Raw genomic sequence first — 27,128 nt, forward strand, 5'->3', positions numbered from 1 at the left:
TCTTTGCTGTTAATACACCCTCTGACAAGGCAAAACCCGCCACAGCAGGAGCTGTACCATCCCGAAAGGTCCCCATCAGGACCTGATTGTGACCGGTACTGTCCCCTTAGTGCTGCGTGACACTGGTGGCAGGAGGGGCGGCATCCGTACTGACCCTAGCACACCTGGGGTGTGTTTGTGGGCTCCTGCTTATGCGGGGAAGGGGACAGCCCTGGTGTGAGGATAATGCCCTTTCCCATAAAACTGCCCTTTGCAGGAGCTGCACGTGGGTCTAACCCCGGTGGCGGTGGCTGCGGGAGCGGGTGGCTTGGTGAGCTCAGTGAGGAGCCCTGCAGCTCCACGTGGCCAGCACGCGCAGAGGGCAGCACCGCAGGCAGCACTGCCTGCAGGCAGCGAGCGAAGAGGGTGCGGGCGCTTGTCCTGCAGGAGGGCAGCTCAGTGTGATGAGCCACACAGCTCTCAGGGGGCCTGGAGAGGTGCAGGGGGCTCCCGAACTGGCCCACCTGGCAGAGGAGGCCAGGGCAAGGCACTGCCTGCTAGCCTGCTCCCTTGGTGCCACCGTGGTGTACCCACGGGTGCTGGGGTGGCTACAGATGGGGATGGTGGGGAGCTCAAGGTGAAACCTTTCCTTCTGTAGCCATTGGCTGTGGCATCCCTACCCCGGCATGTACTCCGCTGGTGCTGGGACTCCGGAGCCTGCCTCAGGGGTGACCAGAGAGCCGTGGGCTGTGTGGTGCAGCCGGCTGGTTCACAGCGCGCTACATGGCCAGGGGCTCATTTTCCTGTAGCGCTGATAAAAACAATGGTGCAGCAACCAGGAGCACTTCTTGGCATCCCTGTGAGTCGCTGGCACATCTCTGATGGCCAGGCCACCGCAGCTCTGCTTGCAGTCTCTCCACCTGCACCCTGTCGCCACAGGTTCGGCAGGGAGAGGGGTTTCTGGGATGTAGTGTAGGGCTGTGATTAGCACCAAACATGACATGCTGAAGCTTAAGTATCTATTTAAAATATGCCATATATTTGTTTTTAACGAGATGGTATGGAGCAGTTCATACAAAAAAAAGGAAAAATGGGTGCTCCCCACCCATTGTCCATAAAGCTCTGTGAGAAACGGCCCATGCCCACCAGCTGGGAATGCCAGGCTCAGGGCAGGAGACTGCTTACCCTGGGACAACCAAGGGCTGCTTCAATGAGCAGGGCAGCGCTGCTCCGAGGGGAAGAGTGCCTGTTTCTTAGCTGCGTCTGCAGTGAAACTACCAGCGGGGAACATACCCCCTCTTTTGGTGGCTCATACATAACCCCTTCCCAGAGGTAAGTCCACATCTAGACAAGAATCTGGATGCTGTGCTAGCAGTGTTAGGAGGGGTCTCCTCGGCCGAGCTGGCGTAGCTACTGCTAATTAGCCAAGCTGTGCTACTTCCCGTCGTCTGGTTGCCTGTTACATTAGTGCAGTTCAGGTTAGGCGCCATGTCCTGCCCCTGGGGTCCTGGTCGAGGACCACCCCAAGACCAGGAGGTGCTGCCTCCCTGCTGGGAACCTCTAAGGGCCCTGTTCTGGCAGGGCTGTGCCTGCACTGCTCTGATCCCGGGTGCTCAAAATCCCAGCGGCTCCCACTGAGGGACAGGCAGACAGCGTCCCCTACCCCTCCTGCTCTCCTAAGGCCAGATCTGCCCCACCAAGCCCTCTGCCTCCTGGGGCCAACTACCCCAAAGTGGCTCCGAGGGAGGTAGGGTGACGGTGAAATCCGAGTCATGCCAACAACCTCGTCCGTTCTGGCTGGAAGCTGATGGCCAGGAGGAGCAGCTCAGTAGGTGGTGTGCCAGGAGACAACCCTGCCGGTTCTTGCACAGCTCTTTGCCATGGGCTTTTGAGGAGGGAGCAGCTTCCACCATCGGCACCACGCTGGACCTTGAGGTGACGGATACAGGAGCTGTGCCGTGTCGTTAACGCCTTGTCTCCCCAGGGAGTTGCAGCGGGCGTCCCAGAACGGCCTGCGCCCCCATGTCCTCCCCTCCCGCCGGTGGCAGCCCCGTCTTCCTGGGTCTCTGCCACGTAAGGCGCGTTGTTGCAGGCAGCATCACCGCAGGAGCAGCGCCAGGGGCAGGAGGAGCAGCATCGGCGAGATGGAGACCTCAGCAGCGCCACCGCAGTCTTGGGCATTTTCCTGGGAGATGGGAGAGAAGGCATCAGCTTCTTACCACCAGGGTGGCTGCTGGCAGAGGGAAGAGAGCCCGCTCTTTGCCTTTGGAAGGGGGAGAAATGCCTGTGGCCAAAAAGAAGGATCACCTGGGGCAAAGGAAGGGGCTGGTTTGATGTGCGTGGGCCACAGCGGCCACTTGCAAGCTAGGAAGCCATTCTCCTCCTCGGCTTTTGCCATGCTCTGCCTCACACCCTGAAACCCATCCCTCAGCCTCGAATGATGCAGCAGGAGTGGCTCCCGCCTGCATATCCCTCCTGCAGCTCCTTCTGGAGTCCTCTGCCTACGAGCGGGTCACTGTGCCTGCTCCTGGCCCCACAGGGCAGGGACAGGCCGCTGGGCTGCCTCGCATGCTGTGCGAAGGTGCCCGGACCCAACTCCTGCCAGCCCAGCAGGCGGGAGAGCTGCCTGCGGCTGCACCAAGCCTGGGTCACGTGGGCTGGTTACAGGAATTGGGGCTCTTCCAGCAGATGAACCCCCACGAAGAAACCCAGCCACCCTGTGATGTCTGAGCTCAAGGCCTTCCCACGTGTCACTAGTGTGACCGTCCGCCTGCTAGGAAGCCTCTTGGGGCGTCACGTGGCTGTGTCTGGGTCCAGCCAGCAGGATGGGCACACGATACACACACAACGCAGGGGTGCAGGAGGAGACGTGTACATGGGCGCAGGCATGCCCATGGTGAACCCCAGCCCTGTGCTCTCCCTCCCTCCCGCGCTGCCCCGGGGTACCTCGGGGTGAAATGCATGGCACGTGTCCGGCCGCCGCCTCAGCTTCTGGGACCGCATCCGTTCACACTTCACTGAAGCATTATGTGCGAGGCTGTTAAGGACGCTGGCAGCGGCAGGCAAAGAAAAGGGGGACGAGGGCCACACAGACCCAGAGGGCCCTGATGCAAGTTGTCTGCACAGCCTGGGAGGACAAGGGAAGGGCTGGTCACCCTGCATGGGCTGGAGACAGCTCCAAGCGCTAGAAGGGGGCAAGGAATGACGGGCAGACGAAAGTGGCCAAAAGGCATGGAGAGGGCTCAGCCTCATGGTGACAAGCCGCACCACGTCACTGCCCTTACGAGGAGTGAGGGATGAGGACCCAGCAGGGTTACAGAAGCACCTGGGAGCAGTGTTGGGGAGCCAGCCCAGCTGCGCTCATGCCACCACTGACCCTTTCTCCTGGCCTGTCCCACCCTCACCCTCGTACAGCGCATCTGACAGCCCGGCTTCCTCTTGGGCGGCTGGAGGGCAGGGCTGTTTTACCTCCTCTCCACCACAACACAACCCTGCCCGCTCCGTCTCTCTGTCTCTCCCTGGCTGTCCCACAGGTCAGACCGTGCCCTCCACCCCCATGGCAATTGCCCTGGGAGCAGGTTCTCCACCCTAGCAAACACGGAGACGAAAGGGCCTGTGGAGCTGTGCGTCCCTGTTGCGCGTGGAAGGATATATTTGACCTCTTTCGCATCCAGCAGGACAGGTGGGAAGATGCTGCAGTCGCATGTGGCATCTGTGACGAGGAGCAGGAGGTTACTGCTGGCGATCTGCTGCGCCACGAACATCCTGCGAAGAAAGGAGCGGGTGGGAGAAAGCACATCCCTCCCACTGCAAAGCCAGAGCAGCTGCCCTGGCACCACCTGGCCCACAGCAAAGAAATCCAAAGAAAACAGAGATCGTCGGAAACGGGATGTCAGCAGGAAGCAGGAGAGACACAGCGAGCAGCCGGGCGCACAGGGCGGTGGCGTTAGCACACCTTTTTGGCCTCAGGAAGCTCTGAACTGGCTCAGATTTACAACCCCACACTAGGCCCAAAAGCCAAAATCAAACCCAAAAAACCAAGTAAAAATGTCAACCAACAAACAAAACCTGACACAAGCCCTCCCCAAATAGAGCACTGTGTCACAGCAGACAGTACCTGAGAAGACCTGGTTTCATCCAGAGTTGTGCCGATGCCCATTCAATGTATATTTATACATATGCTTATAAAATGTGAGGATGTATGTACTGTGTGGTCCTGCAAGGGGCAGAGTTTTGCTAAATTTCATGTTACTGGAGTGAGAAATGGAGGATCCCAATAGCATCACACATTACATGGTGTGATGGGACTGAGCAACAGGTGCTTGGTCTTGCCTACTGGCACAGAAAACGTGCAGCTTTGCTGTGCAGCCACAAGTTCGCCTGCCCCTTCCCCTCCCCGTCGGCCAAGCAGACTACAGAACGGTCCGGTGACGAGCACAGGCACGTGCCGGTGAGGCTGTGTCTAGGTGTCAGCGTTTGCCTGAGGACGTGCACGTGAGGGCTCATGGAAGTGCCGCTGCCCGGTTGTGCCTGCCGGCAGTGGAGGGCTGGTGTCGGCAGAGCAGGATGAGGGCAGGCACGTGTTTCGGCAGTGTGCAGGGTTTTGTTCATGAGTGTGCGTGCATGGGCAGCTCAGATGTGTCTCTGTGCTTACAAGGCTGTGTGCACCTGTGACTCTGGGTTTGCACACTGGCACGTGCCCATCTGCGGCCCCCCCCCCAGGTGAGCACGGGGGCGGCAGGGGGTGCGTGTCCAAGCGTATGCACGCCGGTGTCATTGCAAGGTGCTGTACGTGTCTGGGCATCTCACCAGCCTGCGCCACGCCCCCGCCCCATGCCTTGCAGTCATTGCCTGCCCTCTGCCAGCGCAGAGGCTGCAGCCAGCCGAAGCAAGGCTGAGCTGCCCACGCTGCCGTCCTCCACTGTCTGCATGCAGCCTGTGCTGCCGCTGGGCACCGAGCGGCCATACAGCCCTGGCAAGGAGCCTGCAGCCTGGGCTGGGGCTGCTGGGCACAGGGAAGGCCAGGGACGGTGGGCTTGGTGTGCCTGTGCTGGTGGCAGGGCCGCAACACTGCAGCTGGTACGTGGCTCTGTGCACTCCCGGTCCTGCTAACCACCTCTCAGCCCAGGAAGAGGACTTCTGGATTAGAAATACAGGTTTGTGAGGATGCACTCACTGCACCGACTGCCCTGTCTCCCTGGTTATTCACCACCTAGTCTTGCCGCCTTCTAGCCTCCAGGGCTTTCTGTATTCACTTTTAGAGGTGTTGAACGTCACACACTGCAGCTCGACCATTTCATTAGTATTCCTGGCTGATGACTGCTTTGGGAGCTTTGACAAGCAGATTTTAACCCACGCACAAATTCTGTAACCAGGATAGAGATGCCCCATGCACCAATCCACAAGCCAACTTTTTGCCCAAAATAAAGGACCCAGCCTATCCTCGCTCCGCTGGGAACCACTTGGGCTTGCAAAACGTGATGGGGAAAGCCTGCACGCCCCACTGGGCCACTCTCTAATGCTCCACAGAGCCTGTGTCGGGGCACATGTCTCTCCCGAACATGAAAGCTGCAAAAGAGACGGTGTGGGGCATCCAGAAGGTGCAATCCAGTCCTGCACCCGTAACTATGAAGAAGCTGAGCAGGATGCAGGGGCTGCTGCTGCTGGAGCTGGCAAGGTGCTGCCTTCCCCCCTTGTACTATCAGGCAGTGACTCAAGCAGTAGGAGACACAGGGTTTAGGCTCATCACCCTGAGATCATTCAACCCCCTCCCCATCTCCCACCACTCCGGGGGTTGCTGTAACCACCACAGTACAAAATACCCATGGTGGAAACCTCTTCCAGCTGTCCCAGGGAGGGTGGGTGGGTGAGCGCCAGGCTCCATCAAGGAGGGGTCAGCCTTGGGCTGCGCTGGTGGTGGAGATCTCTGCAGCAATGGCTTAACGCACAAACAGGTTGCTTTGGGGCGCTCAGCTGCTCCAGATCCACCCAGAGTTTATTGCACCTACACAATATACCTTGTTGTCACCAAATTGCAATCTCTTCTAAAACAATGTTTGGCAAGGCCTGGTTTTCCTGAAGTCATGCTGACTAGCACAGGCTGTTTTCCTAACCTTTAAGTCTTTCCTGCAGTTGGTCCAAGACTGAAGTTAGGCTAGGTAGGATTTTTTTTTTTTTTAAGAAGGATTCCAGTCAGATCTGTTTGGACGCCTCATGTTAGGAAAAGCTGGACCAGTGGAAATTCATTCCTCTGTCACCTTTCCACAAGTCATTGCTGATGGTGCTATGCAACTGTTGAAAATGGCCTCTTTTCACAATGATTTTTCTGTTATTTTGGACTGTTCATTCTCTTAAAATGAAAACGGAAAGTAAAAAAGTGGACCTGTGTTTTCATTTCTTTCAGTTTAACACTTCTTTTTTTTCCCCCCTTCTGCTTTTTCTTTTCTGTAGAAAAACAGAAAAGAGAGAAAATATTAAAAGGAAAAGGAAAGCCGAAAGCATTGCAAAAAGGAAAATTTTCTAAGGAGAAAACTTTTGCCAGAAACGTGAAAAAACAGAAAAAGTTCCTTTCTGAAATCTGTGGAATAGAAAGATATATGTATATTTAAATGCTCTTTCCCTCATTCTACAGCCACCTCTGCTTATTAACACGTTTTAAATTTTTTTCTAAAAAAGTTATCGCTAAGCTGTAACTTGGTCATTTCACCTCCTCTCTGTCCAGTGGGCTGTTTAGCTCTGCTCTGTGGCCAGAGCTGCGGATGTGGCGGTGGCCACGCGATGGGCACTGCAGCAGGTGACTCTTCTCAAGCTACTGCCATCACCGTGGGCTCTGCGACCAGGCTCGCGTGCTGTCACGACTTGGGGGGGATAGGTGTGCAAGCCCGCAAATGAAAGGGAAGCTGCAATTCTTACTTTTGGCAATCTCCGCACTCGATCAGCCCATTGGTCTCCTTGATGGCCGGCTCGTACACAAAAACGGGGTACTCGGTGTCGCAGGGCTGCAAGGTGTCGTGCTTCTTGTGCTTGTGAGCTGTGATGGTAAGGAGACAAGGTGAGAAATGAAGGGCAGAGGATCGTATAGGAGCAGTCTGCACTGAGATGGAAGTATTTAAGACTAGCGATGTAGGTTGGAGCAGCAGCCCTGCATCCCCCCTGACACTGGCCAAGAGCAGGTGCCTACCAGAGAAGGAGGAGAAGGAGATGCTGCAGAAAGCAGCCAGGCAGTGATCCCCGGTCCCACTAGGTGGTGTGGGAAAACCGGCCTATGTGAGAAATGTGCCCAATATTCCCACTCGCCTCCCTGAAGCAAGCCTGGACCCTGCCCTGCTGAAGCTGCAGCCATGGGGCCGCAGTGGCCGCAGCACCCCAGGGACGCCCATGGCCAGTTACACAGGGGCATTTGGGCACCGGTACCCCCGTGTTCAAAGGAGGGGGGGTCTACCAAACCAGCAGCATCAATAAAGTCCCTCCTGCCTAACCCAGCCCTGGTTCACGCACTTTTTTAAACAGTCAAAGCTGCAACTGGGTCAGTCCTCAGTGCCCGTGCTGAGGGATCTGCCCCTATGCGGACCCTGTGTGTCTGTGGTGGGGTTCTCCATCAACCGCTGATCCTTCCCAAGCCCTCTGACATTTCAGAGCGAGCCCACAGCAGGCAATCTGAGGGGCTGAATATGTGCCACGTAAAAAAGAAAACACTGCCAGCAAAGCGATCTGGCCTGAGAGCACAGGGAAGCAGACGACGGCTCTTGAGGCCCAGCAGAGACCCAGCTAACGTGTGGCGCTGGCTCCTGGAGGGAGCCGTCCACCACAGAGGCAGGGAGCAGCTGTTCCATGGCTCATCAGTCACACTCTGTGGGACTCCCAAACTAATCTGGGGATGGCGGGGAGCTGGACTGCCTTACTGAGCCTCCCTCAAAAAGCGAGGGCATCCTTTCTAGGTGTTCAGTGAAGTCTGCCTTGCCTGAAACTACTGCCTTGGGCCCTTCTGGCAATTATTTTCTGCAGTTGGAGGTAGCAAAGTCAGTTCCTGCCTCTGTCAGACACAGGGGAACGTCGCTGATGGAAATGTGAGGCTTTGTTGCTAGGGGAGAGGTGGTTGCGGCTCAGGCAACAACAAGTATGAGAAGTGGTTCCTACACCAGCTTTGGATCTGAGCACAAAAGACTCGCTCCACAGCCCTCCACCCACACAGCGGCTGCAGGCAGCCCTGCCGAGGGGACGGATAGAGAAAAGAGTCCTTCTGATGTGGAGGACGACCAACTTATCCCTTGCAGCAGCAACACTGAAGATTTATAGAAAAAAATGCAGCAGCATGGGTTTTAATCAGTAAATGTATGGTAAGAAGGCACCAAGAGGGCATCCATGATCCTGATGGGTAATTTGCATCACTGTAAAACCCTCACTACTGAGAGCTATGGTGTCCTCTCCCCTGACACTGCCAGAGCACACAGAAAGAGGCAGGCACTACCCCGCAGAGCTTGCTGTCTAAACAACGTGGCTTACGTGAGAGAGAGAAAAGCCGGATGATTTTCTCTGGTTTTTCTCTCCACCATGGCGATCCAGCGACACAAGACATCCATTTAAGAGCCAGGAGCTGCAGCCCAATCTCCCCTCTAATGCCTTCCCCAGGTGAATATGATGGGTACTCAAACACATCCCTGCAGTCCAGAGTCCTCCGCAGCTGTGCCTTGTGCTTTTCTTCTGAACTCTCTAAAAATGTCATTCACAAGGCAGCCTCCTACTTAAATCCTCCCAGATAGTGGGACTCACCTTTCAATATCATGGTTAGGTTTATTTTGCACAGATCCAAAAGCACACAAGGCTTGATTTCAGCATGATGCCTTGTCCTGTATTCACCCTGAATTCACACTAATTAATCAACTAAACTCGTCGTTTCAGGGTCCAGCAGCAACTCTGCTGCCAGCCAGGAGCTGCCTGCCTGTGCTCTGTCACTGGGGTCCCTCTGTGCAAACCCCACGCTGCAGCAGCATGGAAAAGCCTCTCCCATCTTTGCTAATGGAGAATGGCTCTGCCTAGCACTTGTCACGGGGACGAACAGTCCTGAGGACATTCAGGATGAGCAGAGGAAGACCCTATTACTGAGGTGAATTTCAAAGGCTTAGACATTTCTGATGAAATACACAGAATATCCCCATTTATGTTGAAAGGAGAGAAGCTGCAAATGCTTTCCAGCTCAGACCAGCTCCAGGGCTGGTAAGGGGATTCTGGCCAGTGAAGTCCCTGATGAACTAATGAGTGTGAGGAACAGAGTGGGAACCCTTCCTTCAGCCTTAATTCACTGTACTAGTGGCTGGGAAAACAGCTCCAAACTCTGAAACAGGTGGCCAGACTATCGTAGGCTGGGCCAGGGACAGACCTTCTTAGGGACGCACTTGTGGCAAGACCGCGCATTGGTCCCTCAGCCATCAAAGTCCTGGTGTGTTATGCCTGGACTTGCAGCACTGAGTGACTGGGGCTGTCACCGCAGCACAGCTGGCGGCAAGGGACTGTGCCAGTTTTTGCTCAGAAGAACAGCTGTGATGACCACAAAGGTGACCTGATGAAGTTGGGGCACAACTGCTTGCAAGAATTTAGCGTATTGCTCATGTCAGAAGTGGCAAAGGGTCCTGACACAGCAGAGACTTCATCCAGGTCCTCATTTTTCCCCTGTCCCTGGCAAAGAATGACATTCTCCACTGGCTCCAGCTTCCTGATGTAGTGTCATCAAAGCGAATGGAGTTAAAGCCATATAAAAAACAGTGGTGTGAAGGACAGGGTGCAGGGAGGGGGTGAATCAGACCTTCAGCTTGGAAAATATGGGATGGAAGGAGATTTGAGGCCTCCTAGCCTCAGCCAGTGTTGAATCAGGGCCGCTCTGCTGGACTGGGGCTTGGAGACCTGGGCCTCAAGGGGAAAGGCAACTAAAGAGACTGCGCGACCCCCACCCAGGATAAACCTGCACCCTCTGCCAGTGCCGACCAGCACTGCTTGCTGGCATGACCCGCACACACGGGCAAGAGCTGTACCTCAGCTCTGGACACAGGACCAGAGAGGCAACACTTAAGCAGTAATCCTGGGCCAAACTGTGCCGTGGTGGCACTCACAGGAGCAGCCTGTGCATCCAGAGGTAAGCGGTAGGAAGTGCACCGGGTTTAGTCCCTTCAGGGGCGCTTTTGCAGTGCAGTATGGGCTAAGTCACGAACAGAAGTTGTGTTTCTGTTTGCAGTCTTTCATGAACATCTGCAATTTGACTTGCTCTGGGTTAACCTCATCACGTGCACCAAGCTATATTTTTAAACTGCGCTAAATTGGCACAAGTCCCCTGCACAGACCATCTTAAACCAGTTTCTTGGCACAGGCTAAATGAAAAGAAGCCACTTCAAAATCTCCTAAGTTCTGCAGAGAGACAAGACCTATGACAGAGATTATGATTAAGCCTACTGCAGCTTAATTTGCTTGGAAGCAATGCAGCTGCAGCAGTATTGAGAAGTTCAGAGGAGCCCAGTAGCGTGTACATCATCAGCAAAATGCTTGAGCTGAGCCTCTGCATGCACATGCTGGACATCAAAACGTTATCAGCGCTCTGAGAGTCTGGTGGTCAGGGATTAGCAAACAGTCAGAGGAGCTGATAACAAATTACAAACTTCATAGCAAAGAGTGAGTTAATTCCAGGCTGTCGTTGCTACCATCTGCACTTCCAGAAAGACTGTCAGACATTTGGCAACCAATCCTTCCGAGTAGCAAAGGCAGCCGCCGCGCCTTGCTATGAACTATAGAGCCCAGATTGTGAACTCTTTCCCACCAGCAGTAATCACCCAAGTCAGTGGATTTACTCTGGGACACGAGACAAAATCTGCCACTTTTAGTTACAAATACAAACCACAAAATTTAATCAATTATCTTGTAAAATATCCTCTGTGTAGATTACCATCTCTTGATTACTCTCTCAAAAAGAGACTTTTCTGAGCTACAGAATTCTAGAAATAGTACTTTCTAGGCAGTATGCCTTGGCTGGAAGTATTTTTGGCTTAATTAATGGCTTTAAAACCTGTGGTGATGTCCATAAAAGCAGAAGCCCTTACAAACACCAAGAGGAATAAGATGCTGAGAGCAGTGAAAAATCTGTGGAAGCAAACATGTCTTCTCACCACCTCTGAAAAGCAGATTTGCGTGATGAGTGCACTCTGAATACATCATGCCCATATTCCAACAGCAAGTCTTGCCTTCCCAGACAGCAAGAGAACTTGGGAAGCAGAAATAGGCTCAGTGCTGCAGAGCCAGAGGTGCACAGTCAGGCATTAGATCCCTGACCGTGAATTCCTCTGCCTGTATCCCTGAATAAATTTGCGCTCAATTTCTCTCTCACAAAATGTCTCCTTCTCTCCACGCTTTTTGCATACACTAGCCTTGGCATGCAGTCAAGAAAATGTTAACATCTCTGGCAAAAATCTACAGCCCCTTCTTAACAACATGTGCAATCCATTTCTTCCAGTCCCAATAGTATTCTTCCACCCCGCTACTCCCCCACACACGGACACTCATTTTTTTCATCCGTAGTCACCCTCTCTTCCTCTTCTTCACACAGCAAGACACATTCCAACTGTCTCTATTTCTCCATCTCTGTCTCACACATACGTCTTGCTGGGCAGAGAGCAAATCGGCGAATACAAGCTAGATATGGAAGCAGGGAGATACAAACACCGCCACAGTCTGGACTCTGTCTGGAGGGATTTCTAACTAGCCTGTAGGAGCAGATTTATGAGCCAAAGCATATACTTATCAATCAGCTGAACTGCTTGAAAGTAATTCTGCATTATCCTGGAGCTGGGCTGGGATTCATCAGAAGGAGCTAAGCCACGGGGTGTGGAAAAGAAGACTTAAGTTGCCTCTTAATAGCTGAAGTCTACGAGACCTGTACAGTTTTACCTGCGAGAAGGCATGGGTTGGTCTTTGGTTTTGGTGTAACGGCTGAAAAGAACGGGGCAGCTGGAAGCCACAGTGCCTTAAGGACATGCCAGGGTACACAGGCTACAGGCTCATCTATCCCGTAGTAACGAGTGATGGTTTTGTCTGTGCCCGCAGCCACTGAGGAGGCTCGTGTGCTCCTTCTTTTATTGACTTCTCAGTGACAGACCTTCAATCACCAGCTCAGCCAGCTAAATGAGCAACAGCATCGCGTGCTGCTTTGCAGTGCAGGGAAACAGAGCCAGGCACTGCCTTGTCCCTGTCACACCTTTCTGCAAGTCCCCATTGTCCAAAACGTGGAAAAATGTCTTTCCTAGCCTGGGATTTCTAGCTAAATCCTCCTCTTTTCGCTGCTAAGTAGTTCTACTTACAGTGATGGAAGACAGCCTTGGCTGGAAAAGTCGCACAACACACAGACACACAATGAAGATGGAGCCACGTGACAGTTTCACATGATGACAGCGCAGCGAAGAGATGAATTTGCACACAGCAGTCATGGAGGTGATGCAGGAGAGAGACGAAGAAAGCACAAAAGGAAATGGCGATGAGCAGGGCAGCAGCGAGAACCCTCCTCCCTTCTTCTCACATCTGAAGCAAAGACTAAATCAAACTGCAGCCATTTAGCACCCACAGCAGCTCCAGGTGGGAGGAACACCAGGTCTCTCTGTCCTCCAGAAAGAGCAGTCCCTCCCGCAGTGCCCCAAGTACTGCACTTGCTCATCTGACTCTTCCCCACCGGTTTCTGCATGGGGCTACTCCCGTTATCCTGATGTGTGTTAAGCAGCAGCCAGGGCCACACAGAGGATACCTGCAACTGCTACCACTGTCTCTGGCGATCCTTTTTGGAGGAGGTGAGCGGGACCTAAACAGTACCCAGGCATTGGGCTGGTTCTCTGACTAGAAGGAAGATGATGCTTTCTAAAAATGACTGTTTCCCCATTACGCCAGGAGAGTTCAGTGCAGAAGACTGTCCAGTTAGCAGGGCAGGTACCACTGTCTCCCCAAAAAGCACCGGTAGTGCTGAATAATTACTGAGGATGTAATAACGGCACCTACGTGGCCGCGCAGAGCACTCCTCACCTTTCCCTCCGGCTCACCTCAGGGCCATTAACATCCCCCCTGCCTGTGGGCCAGGGATGGGACTGCAGAGACTCCCAGGATGTTTTTAGGAGGCAGCACTGCAGCTGTAGGGCAGGTCACTGGATTTCAACCCACACATACCCCTCTGCTGCACTCAGCTGCTGTGCAATACCATGTGCCATCATCATTTCTCTTCCAGAGGGGGGTCCAGTGGGCAAGCGAAGACCCTCCATGTGTTATTAAACCTTACAGGTTTCTGACTAGCTTTCTGGGACCCCTGCTAGGCTCCGGAGATCCTGCTGCTCCAGCCCTGCTCTGTCCTGTCCTGTAGGCCACCCTCAGGAAAGACTCAAGGGAGTCTTTCCAACCGAAGGGCTTTGCAGCTGATGGTCTCTCTCATCTGATTGCCTGTAGGGTGGGGGTCCTTGGAAAGAAGAGCCTCCCCCCACCCCAGCAGCTACCCTGAGGAAAGCAAGCAGCATGCTCTGAGCCACACACACCTCGCCCTGACCGCTCAGCTGCTGTGGCAGCCTGAAATGAGGGTGGGAGCGGGGGAAGATGGGGTGGTGGTGGGACCTGGAAGCTGGATTCCAGGGTCCACAGAGGGAGGGGTGGTGGAGCAGATGGTGGCCTCCTCACAGGAAGCCAGGGTTCCCTGTACAGCTTCTTCTGCCACCAGCGGCTGTAACACTCACATGCTATGGGGCGGCTGGACTTTTGTGTACTCACCATCTGCCAAGTTGTCTGAGTGCCAGAAGCTACTCATGTTAAACTCCAAAAGGAAGCTGTCAAAAGAGCAAGAACAGAGGATGCTTTTTCAGCAGCCTGGAAGGATGCAGGTGTCAGGGAGATGGCCCCGTCGCCCAGCGAGTATCAGTTCTAAAATGTTTACTATGAATTTGCTGGCAGTGGAAGTCTGAGTTGTTTTGGTTTTTTTTTTAATTTTTTTTTTCTTTCCTCTCCACATGACGAGAGTGTAGCTCTCTATCATGGGATTGGTACTGTGGAATAATTGAATGGGCTTTTACCTGAAGTGCGTACTGTGCGGAGGCCTTGTCAGTGAAGGAAGGACTGAGCAGCCCCCAAGGCTGGGAGAGGATTCAGTCACCATGAGACCCACCTGAGGAGCAGGCATGGGTGGCCAACAGGGAGCCCGTACACTGGCTACATGGAGGTAGCTGCACATCATGAATTATTCTGAATCACAGTCAAGCCCTAGGAGCTGGAATTTTTCCATACCTTGCCTTTTGCACACCCAGCAAGCTGAGCAGCGGCACTTTCACCCTAATTTGAACTTGCATTCCGATTCCCCCCAGCAGTTTGAGGTGAGCCTGAATCCAGAGCTTGACTCATGGCCTCCCCTCTCTCCTCCCCTGCCTGTCACTCAGACCTGAGCTCCCTGGCTTCCTTCCTTCAGCCCTCGCCCCCTGCAAAGCGAAGGTGTGCATTTGCTCATCACGGGCAAAGGAGACAGGCAAGAGGACTTCGCATCAAGGATCCGCACGGGGCCCCGGGAGACCCGAGTCCTATTTCTGACTCTGCCACTTTGTACTGAGTGACTTCAGGTAAATCCCAGACCCGCTCCAGGCCTCTGCCTCTCAAAATGGGAATAGTAATAGCTTTCTGTCTCCCAGGAGCAAGGCGCTGAGCTGAATGTCAGGAGAAGGCTGAGAGCAATGCCCTACGCGGGGGCCTCTGCTTGCAGCTTTCTCAGCTCTCACCCCCGTTGGTCTGAGCCTCCCAAACACCCCCATCTTTTGGTACTCACATGAGGAAATCACTTATCAGCCATTTCACTGCAGCTAGAAAGGCATAAATTGGCTGGAGAACAAAACAAGAAATGAGAAATACCATAAGGACCTGGTCAGAGAGTTTATAATTGTTATGCAGGACCCCACGTTTCAGACCAATTCCCTCCACTGATCAGAGCTCTTGAAGACAGGCTGGAAATTCAAGGTCTGAGCATCACTGGAAAATGTTCAAAATACATCAAAAGCCAGAGGAGCTGCCTTGCTACTAATAATATCTTCTCACCCCCTCCCCGTCAGGGTCAGGGAGTTTATCACAAATGTATGAAGGACTTTGAAGATGTAATTGCTTGATGATTTCTCTCCAGTATGGATGACCTTGAGAGCTCAGAGCAGGAGAGAAACACAGCTAAATGGGACACCACCAGTTTGGGATGCTTTTATATTCTGATAGCAAGTGGTGTTTCTGGGACAAGCAACAGCATTGCCCAGGATTTAGTATTATCTGCCATTGATTGATTATGCTTAACTGTGCTTTCATCCAGCTTTTCCTCAAGATGGCATGACTTCTATCATCTTCCTGCTTTTCAGCTACAAATTGGAAACCCAGCATTGTCCCAGGGACAATTAATCTGCAGAGTATCCTGCTGCTGCTTTTCTTCATGGTAACCATGTCTAATTTTCATCTCTCCCTCTCATAGTCATGCCTGTATCCTCAAAACCAAAACAGATGCAGCAGTCACAGGACACAAGACAATGTTCCATTACTGCTAACTGACTTAACCAAAATAAGTCAGCAAATAGTAAAAGGCACAGATGGTCGGGAATTTCACTGATTTTTCCTTTGAAGGATGCATATGAAAAATGGACTTTTTTTGGTTTCTTCCTTTTCGAGGGTTTTGCTAAGAGGGGAAAGGGAGAGATGAAGGCCGAATGCTCACCCTTTTATTCTCTTCCCCATTCACCTGTTTTTTGGCAGTTCGTATTTTGTGACATTTCTTTCAGTAATCAAAATTCTCGAGGATATGATCAAGCAAATATTTTCACTGCAACCACAATATTTTATCATCTATCCAGCTTAAGTACAGCTATTACCAAAACTGATATATTGTTAAAAATGTAACACATTATTAAAAAGTAATGTTTTGTTGAAAATTCTTTTACTGGAAAAAAACGACCATGTCATGCTGTAGGATGTACTTCCAGCACACCACATTTTAAAGTATCAAAAATGCAATCATAACAGCAATAAACACATCCCTGTTCAGTTTGAAGTGGCCTGCGTGTTGAGTAATTACTTAGTCCTGCCTGTTCAAGGCCAGGTTAGGAAGGTAGAGTGGGATTAGATTATTAGCTTTTATCAGACTGGAGAGAGGTTGCATTTGGGTACTGGCAAAACTATTCACTCTGATAGCTTGTTTCCCTGGGCTATCAGCGTTTCTCGGCAGGTTTAACCCCTTTCTGCGTTGCTCCAAGCCCACTCACGTTTCCCTGAGAGGCTGACAGCTTTCTCCCAGATGCTCTGTTCCCTGACACTGCAACTCTCCTCTTTGAGCTGCTGAGTAAAACCATGCCCTGTAAAAGCATTTCTGTTCATGTCAGCTGCAAGCTGGTTCTTCAGCTTCTAGGAGAAGCCTGGCATAGTCTAGTTCCTGTCCTCTCCCTGGTCCTTCCAATTGTCAGTGAGATCCTATACGCCAATAGAAAGCCACATTGGAAACTACTGTCAGTGGCCACCACTGCCTCAGAAATCTGCCTTAGATGAGTTTGGACATTCCCATCACTTGAAAGCAAACAGCTCCTAAGCTCTTTTGGGGACCATGCTACACCAAGGTGTTGGAGACATCCTAGGAGAAAGCCTCCACAGCCAAGCCCAGAGAGGGCTGCGTGCCGACAGATACATACGCTGAGCAGAGGCCGGGCACCGCTGTGGTGGTGGTGGGGTACTTTGCACATCGCTTGATAATCATACATGGTCACCCTGCAATCAACACAAAACAAGCAAGCAGTCAAAAGCAAGCAATGCAACTGCCTACGGGACACACACGTCAGCGCGCACTACTTTTTCTGTAAAAGTTTCTGTATGGGAGAACTAAAGCAGTGGCCTGCTTACATGTCTTTGCTGTTTGGTCAGGGCTGGATTTCACAAAGCGAGAAATACAGGCCCCGGATTAATGTAACTGGGTCAGTACAGGAGGAAATATGTCCCTAATTTCAGATGGTGAGTAAAGCAGGCTGTGAAGTGGAGAATTATAATTGTATCATCTACCTCAGGTCCCCCTAGTTTCTGTTTTCAAGCCACTGAAACTCTGAACTCTCTTTTGGCATGGGCTGGGGGAGTGGAGTGAGACGAACAGAGGTATTTTTAGGAGAGAGAGAAATGTGCTCAGCCAGCTGCAACACCACATCTGGGGGGCTCTCAGACAACTGCTCATAGAAAGGCTTTCCAAGTGGCAGGAGGAACTGAAGCACTTCACCCAAAACACCAAGAAGTGTTTCCCGTAGCACCTTGCCCTGGAAAAGATGGAGGAGCAGCTGCTTTCTGGCAAAACGGAGATCAGGAGTTACTGTCTCTCTGGGTGCTTCGCAGCAGGTGGAAGAGCAGGGGATGAGGAGAAACAGAGTGTGTGGTGACGATGGCTGAGCAAGTCAGGGGAGGGGGCAGGTAGCTAAAGGAGCTCTTGTAGCCAAACAAGAGAGCCACATGCACCTGCACGTGTATTTTCCCCTGCTCAGTGGTGCTGCTTAGGGGGACCGATAGGCTCTGACCCACACACCCGCTGAAGAAAGAGAAGTACAGTGCAGAGCTCCCCCACTTACCGCCTGAACATGCCCATGTTTAGCAGCTGGGTCATTACTGAGCCATCCACTGCACCAAAAAATTTTCCAGTCTGCAAGCACAAGAAAGGAAAAAACTAGAATAAACTGTCAATGGTAAAATTTCCAAATGCTCGATGGCTCCAGCTGATCCAGTCTGTCTGGAGCCCTACTACACATAATGAGTGTTTTATAAGGAGGTAATGCCAAGCTTTGTCCTTTGGCTGGCTGGAAAGCTTGAGGGAGGACTTCCTCCACCACCAGCTGGCATCTTGCACCGTTCTTATTGTGCTTGGAAATGATTTAGCCCATGTAAGTCCCTGAAGATCGTGACAGAAAAAGGCAGACTCTCAAGCTGCAGAGACCCAGGCACGTTCATTCACTGGCAGCCCGGGCTCTCCTGTGGGTTTTTGTGAACCCACGTTCTCTGGATCTGAATGCCTGAGTCTCTTCTGCTTGAGCCTCTCGGCTAGCCTGCGGCCGCAGTGGCTTCGGAAACCTCTGCTCTCCTCCTGCCCTAGGCAAACTGACTCACCAGGCGTAAGTGCGCCGTACACGTTTATTTAGGTAGCAAACACAATTTTACAACCCACTGCTGTGCAAGTTCTGAGCAGGCAGTAACGCAAATGACACAACACACACCGACCCATCCCTTTAGCTTACACACTACGCACTGGCACGGCCAGAACTGTGCTAGCACAGACTCCATCCTAGCAAAAGTTGCATTTGGGGGGCAACAACCCCCAAATCCCACTTGCATGCCTGGACTAAAAGCAGAGCTTATGGTCCTCTGGCCCCATTTATGTTTTGGAGTCGATAACCTCAAATACAGTCCCAATCCCAAATCCGGGAACTGCTGCTCAAAAGACTTCTTCAGACAAACAATGGTTCTGGCTTTCCTCATTACTAAACCATGACAAATCCATTGCAAAAATGCTTCGAATCTGCCAAGTCCACTGCTTTGTTTGCAAGCAAGTAAATAAAATACTCATAAAGAATAAAAGCGCAGATACGAGCTGTCCTCCATCTATTTTTCTGGCTCATGGGTCTTGACACAGTCAATACCTCCCATATGTTATGGAACTGTTCATGCAGTTTGGGGGGGCATTTTACTTTTCCACTGATAGGTTAGCAGTCATTTAGCATGTATTAGCAGATGACAGATGACTTCATTTATTTGAGTGGGGTATTTCCACTAAAAAAAACCAACCCTTAGGCAGATTTACCTAAGATCATATGGTAATCATCTAACAGTAGTGTTACATGGTTATGAGCCTCTTCCCAACAGGCTTTGGACAGTGTTTCACTGTATAAATCGATACATAACATAAACTCTCCTTCGAGCATTTAGGCTGTAATCGTCTCAGACATAGTCAAATGTGTCTGAGCAAGCGCTAACTTTTTTTTCACCTCCCTCGCTCTTTCAATCTGATTAGGGTGGTGAGGAGGCCAGCTGCTTCCATTTAATACCAGTCTGCAGCCCCAGCAGGAGCCAGCAGGATTTAACGCAGCGCAGGCTGCAGCTGGTGTGGCAAGGGCAGAGGGCCACCGCAGGACTGTAAATGGGGCCCACCCTGTCCAGAGATGCTGATGTCTGACTGAATTTCTCCAGGTAGGATGCCGTTCCTATAGGTACAAGTATGAGGAGCTATTAGCGTAATTGAGAGTAAGGCCTAGGGAACGTGTTCAGAAAAGCATCAGCAAACTGGCCTTTAACACCGAATCAGACATCTAAAGCTCGGTGCTGGTTTAGGTACCCTGTGCAGGTAGTAACACAGGAAAGCATCACTTGGCAGAAACCAAAGCGGTCCTGTACTGAAGCGACACTTGGCAAAGCAGCTGTCATTACAACCTGCTTCCTCCAGTGACTGGCTGCTGCTCTCCCAGGCATCCCTCTGCTGTGTTTCTCCTAACTCCCAGCTCTGGGCAGGTTTCCACAGGCCCTTGCAATTTCAGAGGCTCACGGCACAAAGCATCTCCTCTGGCACCCTGCGTGACACACGCTGTACCACATCCCCCTGCAGCTGAGAGCGCACAAGTACACATGCAGGCTATGCACAGGAAAGAGATGCATCCTGGAGCACACATATGGCTCACAAGATACATCACTGCTCACAGACATGTATGTATCCATGCTTTGCTGGCTCATTGAGCAATTTGTACTTTTGGCACACGCAAAAGCTGTAGACAAATGGGATCTGCCAAATGGGCCAGGCTTTGGGCGAGCGGGCAGGCTCCTCGCTGCATGGCTCAAACAAAGCCAGACCTTACTTCGCCACAAGCTCTGCCCGGCCCCAGTGGGATCTTGGCCTTTTAGCTGCCACCCTTCATCCTGTCCCTGGAGTCCCGCCTGGGCAGAGCTTGCAGATATACCCTGCAAGTTGCCTCAGGGAGAAGGTAGCAGTCCTAGAGAAAGAGGTTTAGTGAGCAAGGGGACATCTGGACGCAGCAGGCGGAGGGAGCTCCAGACCTCTGATCCGCAGCTGTGCCTCCAGCTGGCAGCAAAAGACAGCTAAAAACTCAGGGGTGGTCGTGGGGCCATGGGCAGAAACATAGCACCATAGCGTGGAGCAGCCCTCGCTGCAGCACAGCCTGGGCCGGCCACTTACTTTCCCTTCCTCCCCTGCCCTAGATCTCCTCGTCCTCTCCCTCACCCACTCCCTTCTCCTGCCTCTGGCTATTAACTCTTTGCTCCCTCCGTTATGAGTCTCGATGGGGGGATTAGCCTGAATTAAGAGATTACCCATTCTTCCCCAAGTAATCCTGCAGGGAGCTTCCAACGCTTCACTCATTAAAATCCTGAGTCCCTCTTTCTTCCACGTGGCTTCTGGCTGCTGGTAAGCTTCCTGGTGCCTTCAGGCAGAGGTTATTAGAGCTGATTCCCCATCCCAAGCCACTCTGGTGTGATCACCACGGGAAGGAGGTGAGGGCATCAGGCAGCCCTGGGCAGGCAGCAGGCTGAGAGCACTGTAAAGCATGGCAGCCCCAAGGGAGCGAGCAGAGAGACAAAGCAAAACATTTCAGAGCCCCCAGAACAGGTCTCCAGCACCAGCTGCTTGCCCAGGGGCTATAAGGACACAGGCACTTTGGCACCTCTCCACTATTCTTTTAGCTTGCACTTTGCCCTGGGAAGCAGGCGTTTTGGACATGAAAGTTCCTTGGCTGCCTTCCTTGGGGAAGTGGGGATGCACGTGGGGCCCTGCTTGTGCTGGATGGATCGCCTGTGCACCCTCGCTCCTTCGGCATCCAATAAGCTCCCCTCCATCCTGGCCGGTGGGGCAGAAGAGGCAGCATGTGGGCAGGCTGCCCTTCTCCCTGCTGCGGGGCTGAAATGCTGACCTGGGAAGCTGAGCCACTCTTGCTGGTCCTGGTGTCAAGTATGAGGCAGGGAGGGAGGGCAGCGAACTAGCTGACTTCTCCAGAAAGGCAAAAAACCCCTCAAAAATCCAGGTATGGCATTTTTTTTTTGCATTATGATAAAGGATGCACTGAGGGAAGAGCGTGGGATGGTGCAGGGCAGGCCACATAGCAGCAAGTGATCCCACACAGCAATATCCAGGTGGCAAGGCTATGAAACCCAGGGTATTGATTTAATGCCACTGCTGTCTTGAATTCCCTGTAGGGTTTAACAGTGTGGACACTGATGGTGCCACTGGGAAATAAAAGCAGTAACTGGAACAAGATAAAGAATTCAGAAGAAAAGTAGTGGTGAACTCTCTGAGATCAGGGGAGGTAACAGCTGGAGGAGATGACAGCTCTGGTGCCTGCCAAAATGCCTGATCTTGGAGGCATGCGGATAATGTTTATAATTTACCCAAATCCACTATAGTGCCATGTTTCTGCTAGTCACATCGTTCAGAGACAAGTTTTTTGAAAAACCCATTAGATGCAGGAAAAAAAGCCATAAGATGCAGGAAAAATACAGAGTTACAACCCCGGAGGGAGGTGCTGAGGATGAACAGTAGACATGGTACCTAAAGGGCATAGTTGCCTTTATCTATGAACACATGCCACAGGACTCAGTAAAGCAACTCTGAAAATGCCATGGCAGTCAGAGGAGGAAACAGTGACTCCTAAGACTACCAGCCCATCCCAAACATGCAGCAGGACCTGGCCTCCGAGAGTAGGGAGCCAATACAACTTTACAGCGTTTTCCTCCTTTATTTTTCAAGTTTTCTTTGCTTTATTTTGGCACACCACATCATTGAAGGGTCACTTTTACCGGAATATTCAGTGTGCCACGTAGGTCACTTTCCCAACAGAAAAGAGGTTGGTTATTCCTTGCAATATGCCCCCCGTGATATCTGTCTGTATCACGCCCTGGTGCCACTATGTTGCAGATTCATTTTGCTTTCTGAGTCTCAACAGTTCTCATCCTGGCCTCTCTGAACTTACTGTGTAGTGCCTGCAGAATTCACGATCTCACCTTTTTCTTTTGCCAGCCTATTCTGAATATGCTAACCAACACAAGTCCAGATGGGAAACCACGGGACTCATATAGCTGACGTTTTCCATCTAAATATCCATCTAAAAATTCCTCCTCTTTCTTTTCTGTCCCAGCTACTTTGAGATCAATGCCACTACTTCACGCTTCACTTTTTAACCAGAACTTCTTTAACAGCCTCTTGTAAGGGACTCTGTTCAAGGCTTTTAGAAAAACTGAAACGCAGTAGGTCATCCATTCCCCCTTATCTCCTGATTTACTCACACTTTCAAAGAACCATAGCTGATAAGATAGGTTTTCTTCCTTTATAGAAGCTGTCCTGCTTGTCCCAGTCACATCCATCGGGTGTCCTGTTACCTTATTTTTAATTTCCATTTCAACCTGTTTGTCACATCTTGAAGAAAGTAATTTCTGGGATTGGATCCACTGCCTTTTGGAAATACGCATACAGTATTTGTTAACTCCAGTACTATGGCAATTTTAATGAAGCTTCACACTTCTGTTAGTAACAAAACTGCTTCATTCCCATTTCTTCTATAAGCCCACTCTTGCTATTGACTTATTGCTTTGTAGTTTATGAGAGTGTTTCAACACGTCACTTTCTGACATTCAAATCTACGGCCTTTTATTATTTTGAAACAAATAGCTCTGTGGTGAGTTTACCGGAGAGCAGAAAAGTATAGCTAAACCATGCAGTGACTGGTAGTGTTGACTTTACCCAGGCTGCAATGGATGTCACATCACAAACCATGCCTCTTCAGCGCCCTAGAAATGGTCGTGGAGGCGCGGCAGCAGGAGGAAAGGAAGCAACTTTTGTTGCTTGTATTTTCATTACTACTCTGAGTCTTTTTCCTCACTCTTTTCACCTCTGTGAGTCCAGTAAATCTTCCAGTTCTTCAGGTGTGCTCCTGTTTCCAATTTGTTTAAGTGATTTTGTCTTCATTTTTGCCTTTGGCATTTTGCTCTTACCAGCCCCTCAGTTTCCTTCCCTGAAGAACGCCTGCTTTGACTTCAGAGGTGCTCAAAAGCGCTGCTCTGCTCCCCTCCCCTCCTTTCCTTTCCCTTCCCTTCCCACGTCAGGGCACGCACGCCTGCCTTCTGGGACCGTCTCAGATCATCTTTCAGTAGCACCTGCACCAAGGGAAAGGAGTCTAATAATTTCCTCACTTCTAGATAAAAAGATATTTTGACTAGTTCCTTCCTTATCACTGCAAACTCCTTCCTTACCTAGGATATGCTGTCACTCTGCAGGAGGCTTCCCCCTCACTACACAGCTGAATTTAATTATACAGCAGCCCCCTCCCCCTTATTACACAGTTGAACTTCATTTGTTTTAACCAGCTCTGGTGGGTTATTTAGGAACAAGCCAAGCACATTCTCCTTCTTCTCTTCTGCTCTCTTACCTCTGCAGGTCTTTTGGAAACAAGTATAAAGCCGTTATTATCAATGAGGAAGCAATTCAGAATCTGCAGAGATGAAAGAGAAGCAACATTAAAGACAGCTTTTTCCATGGTTGTCTGGAACGTACCGCTGTGTGCAGGATGGAGCGGTGTGGGCTTGTGCTTATGGCAACAGCCTTGGCATTTCCATGTGTAGTCCCACGGCTCAGCTACCACGGGTTTTAGACAATTGACTTTTCCCTCTCTGCCTCTGTTTTGAGGCATTTAGTTTGTGAGCTTTCCGTGACAGAGATTGTCCCTTGCCAGGGCTGGGTGCAGGCCTAGCAGGCTCTGAGCCACACTTAAGAAGACAAGACACCCTGCAGGAAGCAGCAGGATATTTGGAGAGCACTTCTCTTTAATAAAATGGCATCGAATGCTTGCCATCTTCAGATTTCAGAGTTTTATAACCACTCTTGAAATAACATTCACCTCACCACTGAGTACCAGTGCTGGTCTTATTTTTATTTTGCAGAGCAGAAAATGGAAGCACGGAGTTTAGATGAAAACCTTTAGGTCTCACAGGGAAAAACTAGGATGCAGAGGAAATCCTACATGAACATGGAAGGAAAATTTTCTGGTGATCCCACTCTCCAGGGCAGAGGAGCTCCTGTCCCAAATATGCCTGAGACCAAGGCTGAAGCAGTGGCGTAAATGCAAAGAAGGGTGCCCAGCACGCGTGGCATGCTGACACCCACTCTCTTTGGCAGACCTGGGATGCCAGTGAGACAGCCTTAGAGGAGATAGACTCTCCTTAGAGCCACTGGCTGGAATCCCCATGCCCCTGGCCAGGCTAAGCTGACATCTCACAGCTAAGGGGAAGACCTAAACTGCAGGTTTGTCTCAACAGCATGAGGTCCTGCCCCAGCTGTGCAACCTCTTGTGAGAAAACGACCAGCAATACCCGATTTTGGGGGAGACAAAGACCTCCACAGAGCAGGTAGTCAATCACACCTGTCACAGGTACAGAGAAGAAATCTGGGCAACTTACATCATCCTGACAGCTTAGTGGACAGGGACCGTCCAAGGCACTGCACTGGAAAGGAAAAGTGGGGCGTTAACCATGGCGTGTTACAGTCTTACATCATCTTACAGTCTCCCCCCTGGGACTGCTGAGCTAAAGGTCTCCATACCAGCATCCCATAAATCTCTGCAATTTAGCTGGTGTTTCCACCAAGACGAGCTCTACAGCATGCACAGCTACCACCCCCCAAGTTGGCCACTCAGCGGCTCTGCATACTCCGCACCTCTCTGAGCAACATCCCTTTTGCGGAGGGCTCTGATCCTGCCCCTACCTCCCTGCCACGCTTCCAGCAGTACCTACGCACTTTGAGCAGAGGTGGCACTTGTGAAGAAAGGGGGCAGCATCAAGCTCTCTGCCTGAGAAAGCAAAGGTTATTGTGCACCAGTGAGAAACAAGCATGTATTTCAGCATCTGCTAGTATCCTGACTAAACACATGGCATGGTATTTTAGATCAGGATTCTTCTCAGGCAGGGATTTTTTTGCTGTTGTTGCTGTTGGTTTCTTTATTCTCCAGACAGCTAATGATAAAATAGGATGTGAACGGTGCTCGTGTAGCCCAAGGCACCATCCATTTGTTTCATTTAGGATTTCTGTGTACCGGACTTGACATGTGTTTCACAACACTGCACTGGGTGGGGACATGAGGGGTTACGTGGTGAGTAACAAAGCCCTTCAGGTGCTTATTGATTTTGTAATTGTTCCGAGTTTGTCACGGTTGCATGTGTCTGTCTCTTTGTGTTATTTTTCAATGCTATTTTCTCTACCAGCAGAGGGAAGAAAGCTGACATGGTGTTGCCATTTCTGTACACGGGGTCCCCTTCCTGCCAGAGTTTTTCTAGGGTCAGGGAAGGACACCGGCATGTCGCGTGGCCTGTCTGCTCTCAGCCAGCTGCCCTTTATTTCCACAGAACTGTTATACATAAACCCCAGCTGCCTTTCTGGATGATTCGCAGAAACAAGAGGTGAATTTGCCATTTCAAACCACAAGACAACCATTACTTTCTGTTAGAATTTGTTTCTCCTCAAGAGTTTTGCAGAACAAAACCAATAGTTTCAGGTTTCCATCCATCTGCTCAACTTCAGAGAGACTCAGAGGTGCCTGATTTTGTTTCAAGCCCTGTGGCTTTGCAATATCGCATGCTCATGCTCCAATCCTGACTGACTTTTTGAGGCTCTAGGGATGATGGTTTAAAAACATCCCTTTACCCACAGTTGCAAGCATCACCTCACTCTTGCCTCACCACAAAACAGCATTGGGTTGTTTTGTCTCCCTGGACGCACGCATAGAGGTGGCCCGTACTTCATCCCTGGTGGGTTCCTTCCTTTGGTCAGCAGAGAAATATGGCCACAACGAACCACTATTATGGCCTTGGGGATAACAAATACAGAGCCCAGAGCTTGGAAATCAGAACAGAAACCTAGGTGAACCAGAGTGGTTTCCTACAAGAAGGACCCATGTCTCACAAGATCTTCCTCAGCAGTGTGAGGACCGAGTCTCGCTGCCACTGCTCTTCCAGACCTGTAGAAGCTCCAGCAGTGCCCGGTGCCGGGCTGGCCATGCAGCAGCGGGACTGCGGTGAGAAGCCCGATCTGAGAGCATCAGCAGCTTGCAGGGAGCTCCTGAGGAGGGGGCAGAGCTGAACCTGAGCTCCCTGGTCACTCTGAGACCACATCTACTGCCTTACGGGCACAGCTCCCTCCTCAGAGACCAGTCTGCCTCACAGCATCCTCCTGCTGTTGGTCAGGTCTCTGAAATGCTGCGACCCAGAGTACTTTCAGCTTTGCCAAAGACCCTTAATTACTGTGAAGACAAACACAGCTTAGGATAGGCTTGGACCGTCTCCAGTGGCTACAGACAAGGGACAGTGCCTATAATACGCTGGCACACAAATGACACAACTATGAAGCCAAGCTGCGGTGAGGCACGCCGGGATGCCTCCCCATCCCCAGCTTTTGTCTACTTACATCACTGTCATTGGGCTGGGAGATGGGAGGCACAGTGTGGACATCCAGAGCGGCACAGCATGCGGTGAAGCGGGAGAGAGAGAGAGAGAAAACAAAATCTGTTAGTCATTCTTCTGTCAAACGGCGGTCGTGTCCTGGGGAACCATACGCAGGCTTTTTTCATACCAGCACCTATCAGGGCCGCGGCATGCAGGCACTTGGCATGCAGGCCTCCTTTCAGCTTCTTTAATAAGCCCTGCCGGTTTCACTTAACGCCCATGCGGGCTTGTTTGTGTGAGAACTGCCTGGGTATGGCCCTCAAGAGATTTTTTAAAATGAAGCTCTCTGCTGATGCTACAGAATGTGCTCATGTGCTTTGCCTAAGTCTTTTTAGCTCGGGTTAGGTTTACGTGATCTCCCACCTGTGAGGATGCTCCTGCCACCGCGGCCAACTCTGGGCTTTTCCATTTCCCACGTGTGCCCACTACCAGTGAGCAGCCCCCTGCCCTCCTGTCTTCTCTGTCATCCTCGTCTGATGACAGTTCCTTCTCCTGACAGCAGAGCCACTTCTGCTGTCTGCTGCTTCGGTCCCATCAGTCTCACCCCTCCAGTATACCTCCCCAAAAGCAAAGCCTGGGAGGAAAGCCCCTGGGTGGTAAGGCAAAGGTGTTTCACTTTTCCTGCCTCT

At 51.4% G+C, this 27,128-nt stretch overlaps 1 protein-coding gene and 1 pseudogene across 1 annotated transcript in view; one reads left to right on the forward strand and one right to left on the reverse strand.

The window, feature by feature from the left end:
• Window positions 1–6,887: 6,887 nt before the first annotated feature.
• CACNA2D4 (calcium voltage-gated channel auxiliary subunit alpha2delta 4) overlaps window positions 6,888–27,128 on the reverse strand; it is a 125,655-nt gene continuing 105,414 nt past the window's right edge. The window contains exons 28-35 of the mRNA XM_087766083.1: window positions 26,462–26,476; window positions 24,463–24,507; window positions 23,436–23,498; window positions 17,592–17,662; window positions 16,677–16,752; window positions 14,792–14,844; window positions 13,753–13,808; window positions 6,888–7,009 (exon numbers count right to left, since the gene is read on the reverse strand). Coding sequence (XP_087622209.1) covers window positions 6,888–7,009; window positions 13,753–13,808; window positions 14,792–14,844; window positions 16,677–16,752; window positions 17,592–17,662; window positions 23,436–23,498; window positions 24,463–24,507; window positions 26,462–26,476 — 501 coding nt within the window. The remainder of the gene's footprint in view (window positions 7,010–13,752; window positions 13,809–14,791; window positions 14,845–16,676; window positions 16,753–17,591; window positions 17,663–23,435; window positions 23,499–24,462; window positions 24,508–26,461; window positions 26,477–27,128) is intronic.
• Window positions 10,744–11,769, forward strand: LOC148054689 (uncharacterized; annotated as a pseudogene).

The sequence above is a fragment of the Nipponia nippon genome, unplaced genomic scaffold (assembly GCF_047370975.1).
Source record: "Nipponia nippon isolate SJK-2023a ecotype South Korea unplaced genomic scaffold, ASM4737097v1 scaffold_3, whole genome shotgun sequence".
Lineage (NCBI taxonomy): Eukaryota > Metazoa > Chordata > Aves > Pelecaniformes > Threskiornithidae > Nipponia > Nipponia nippon.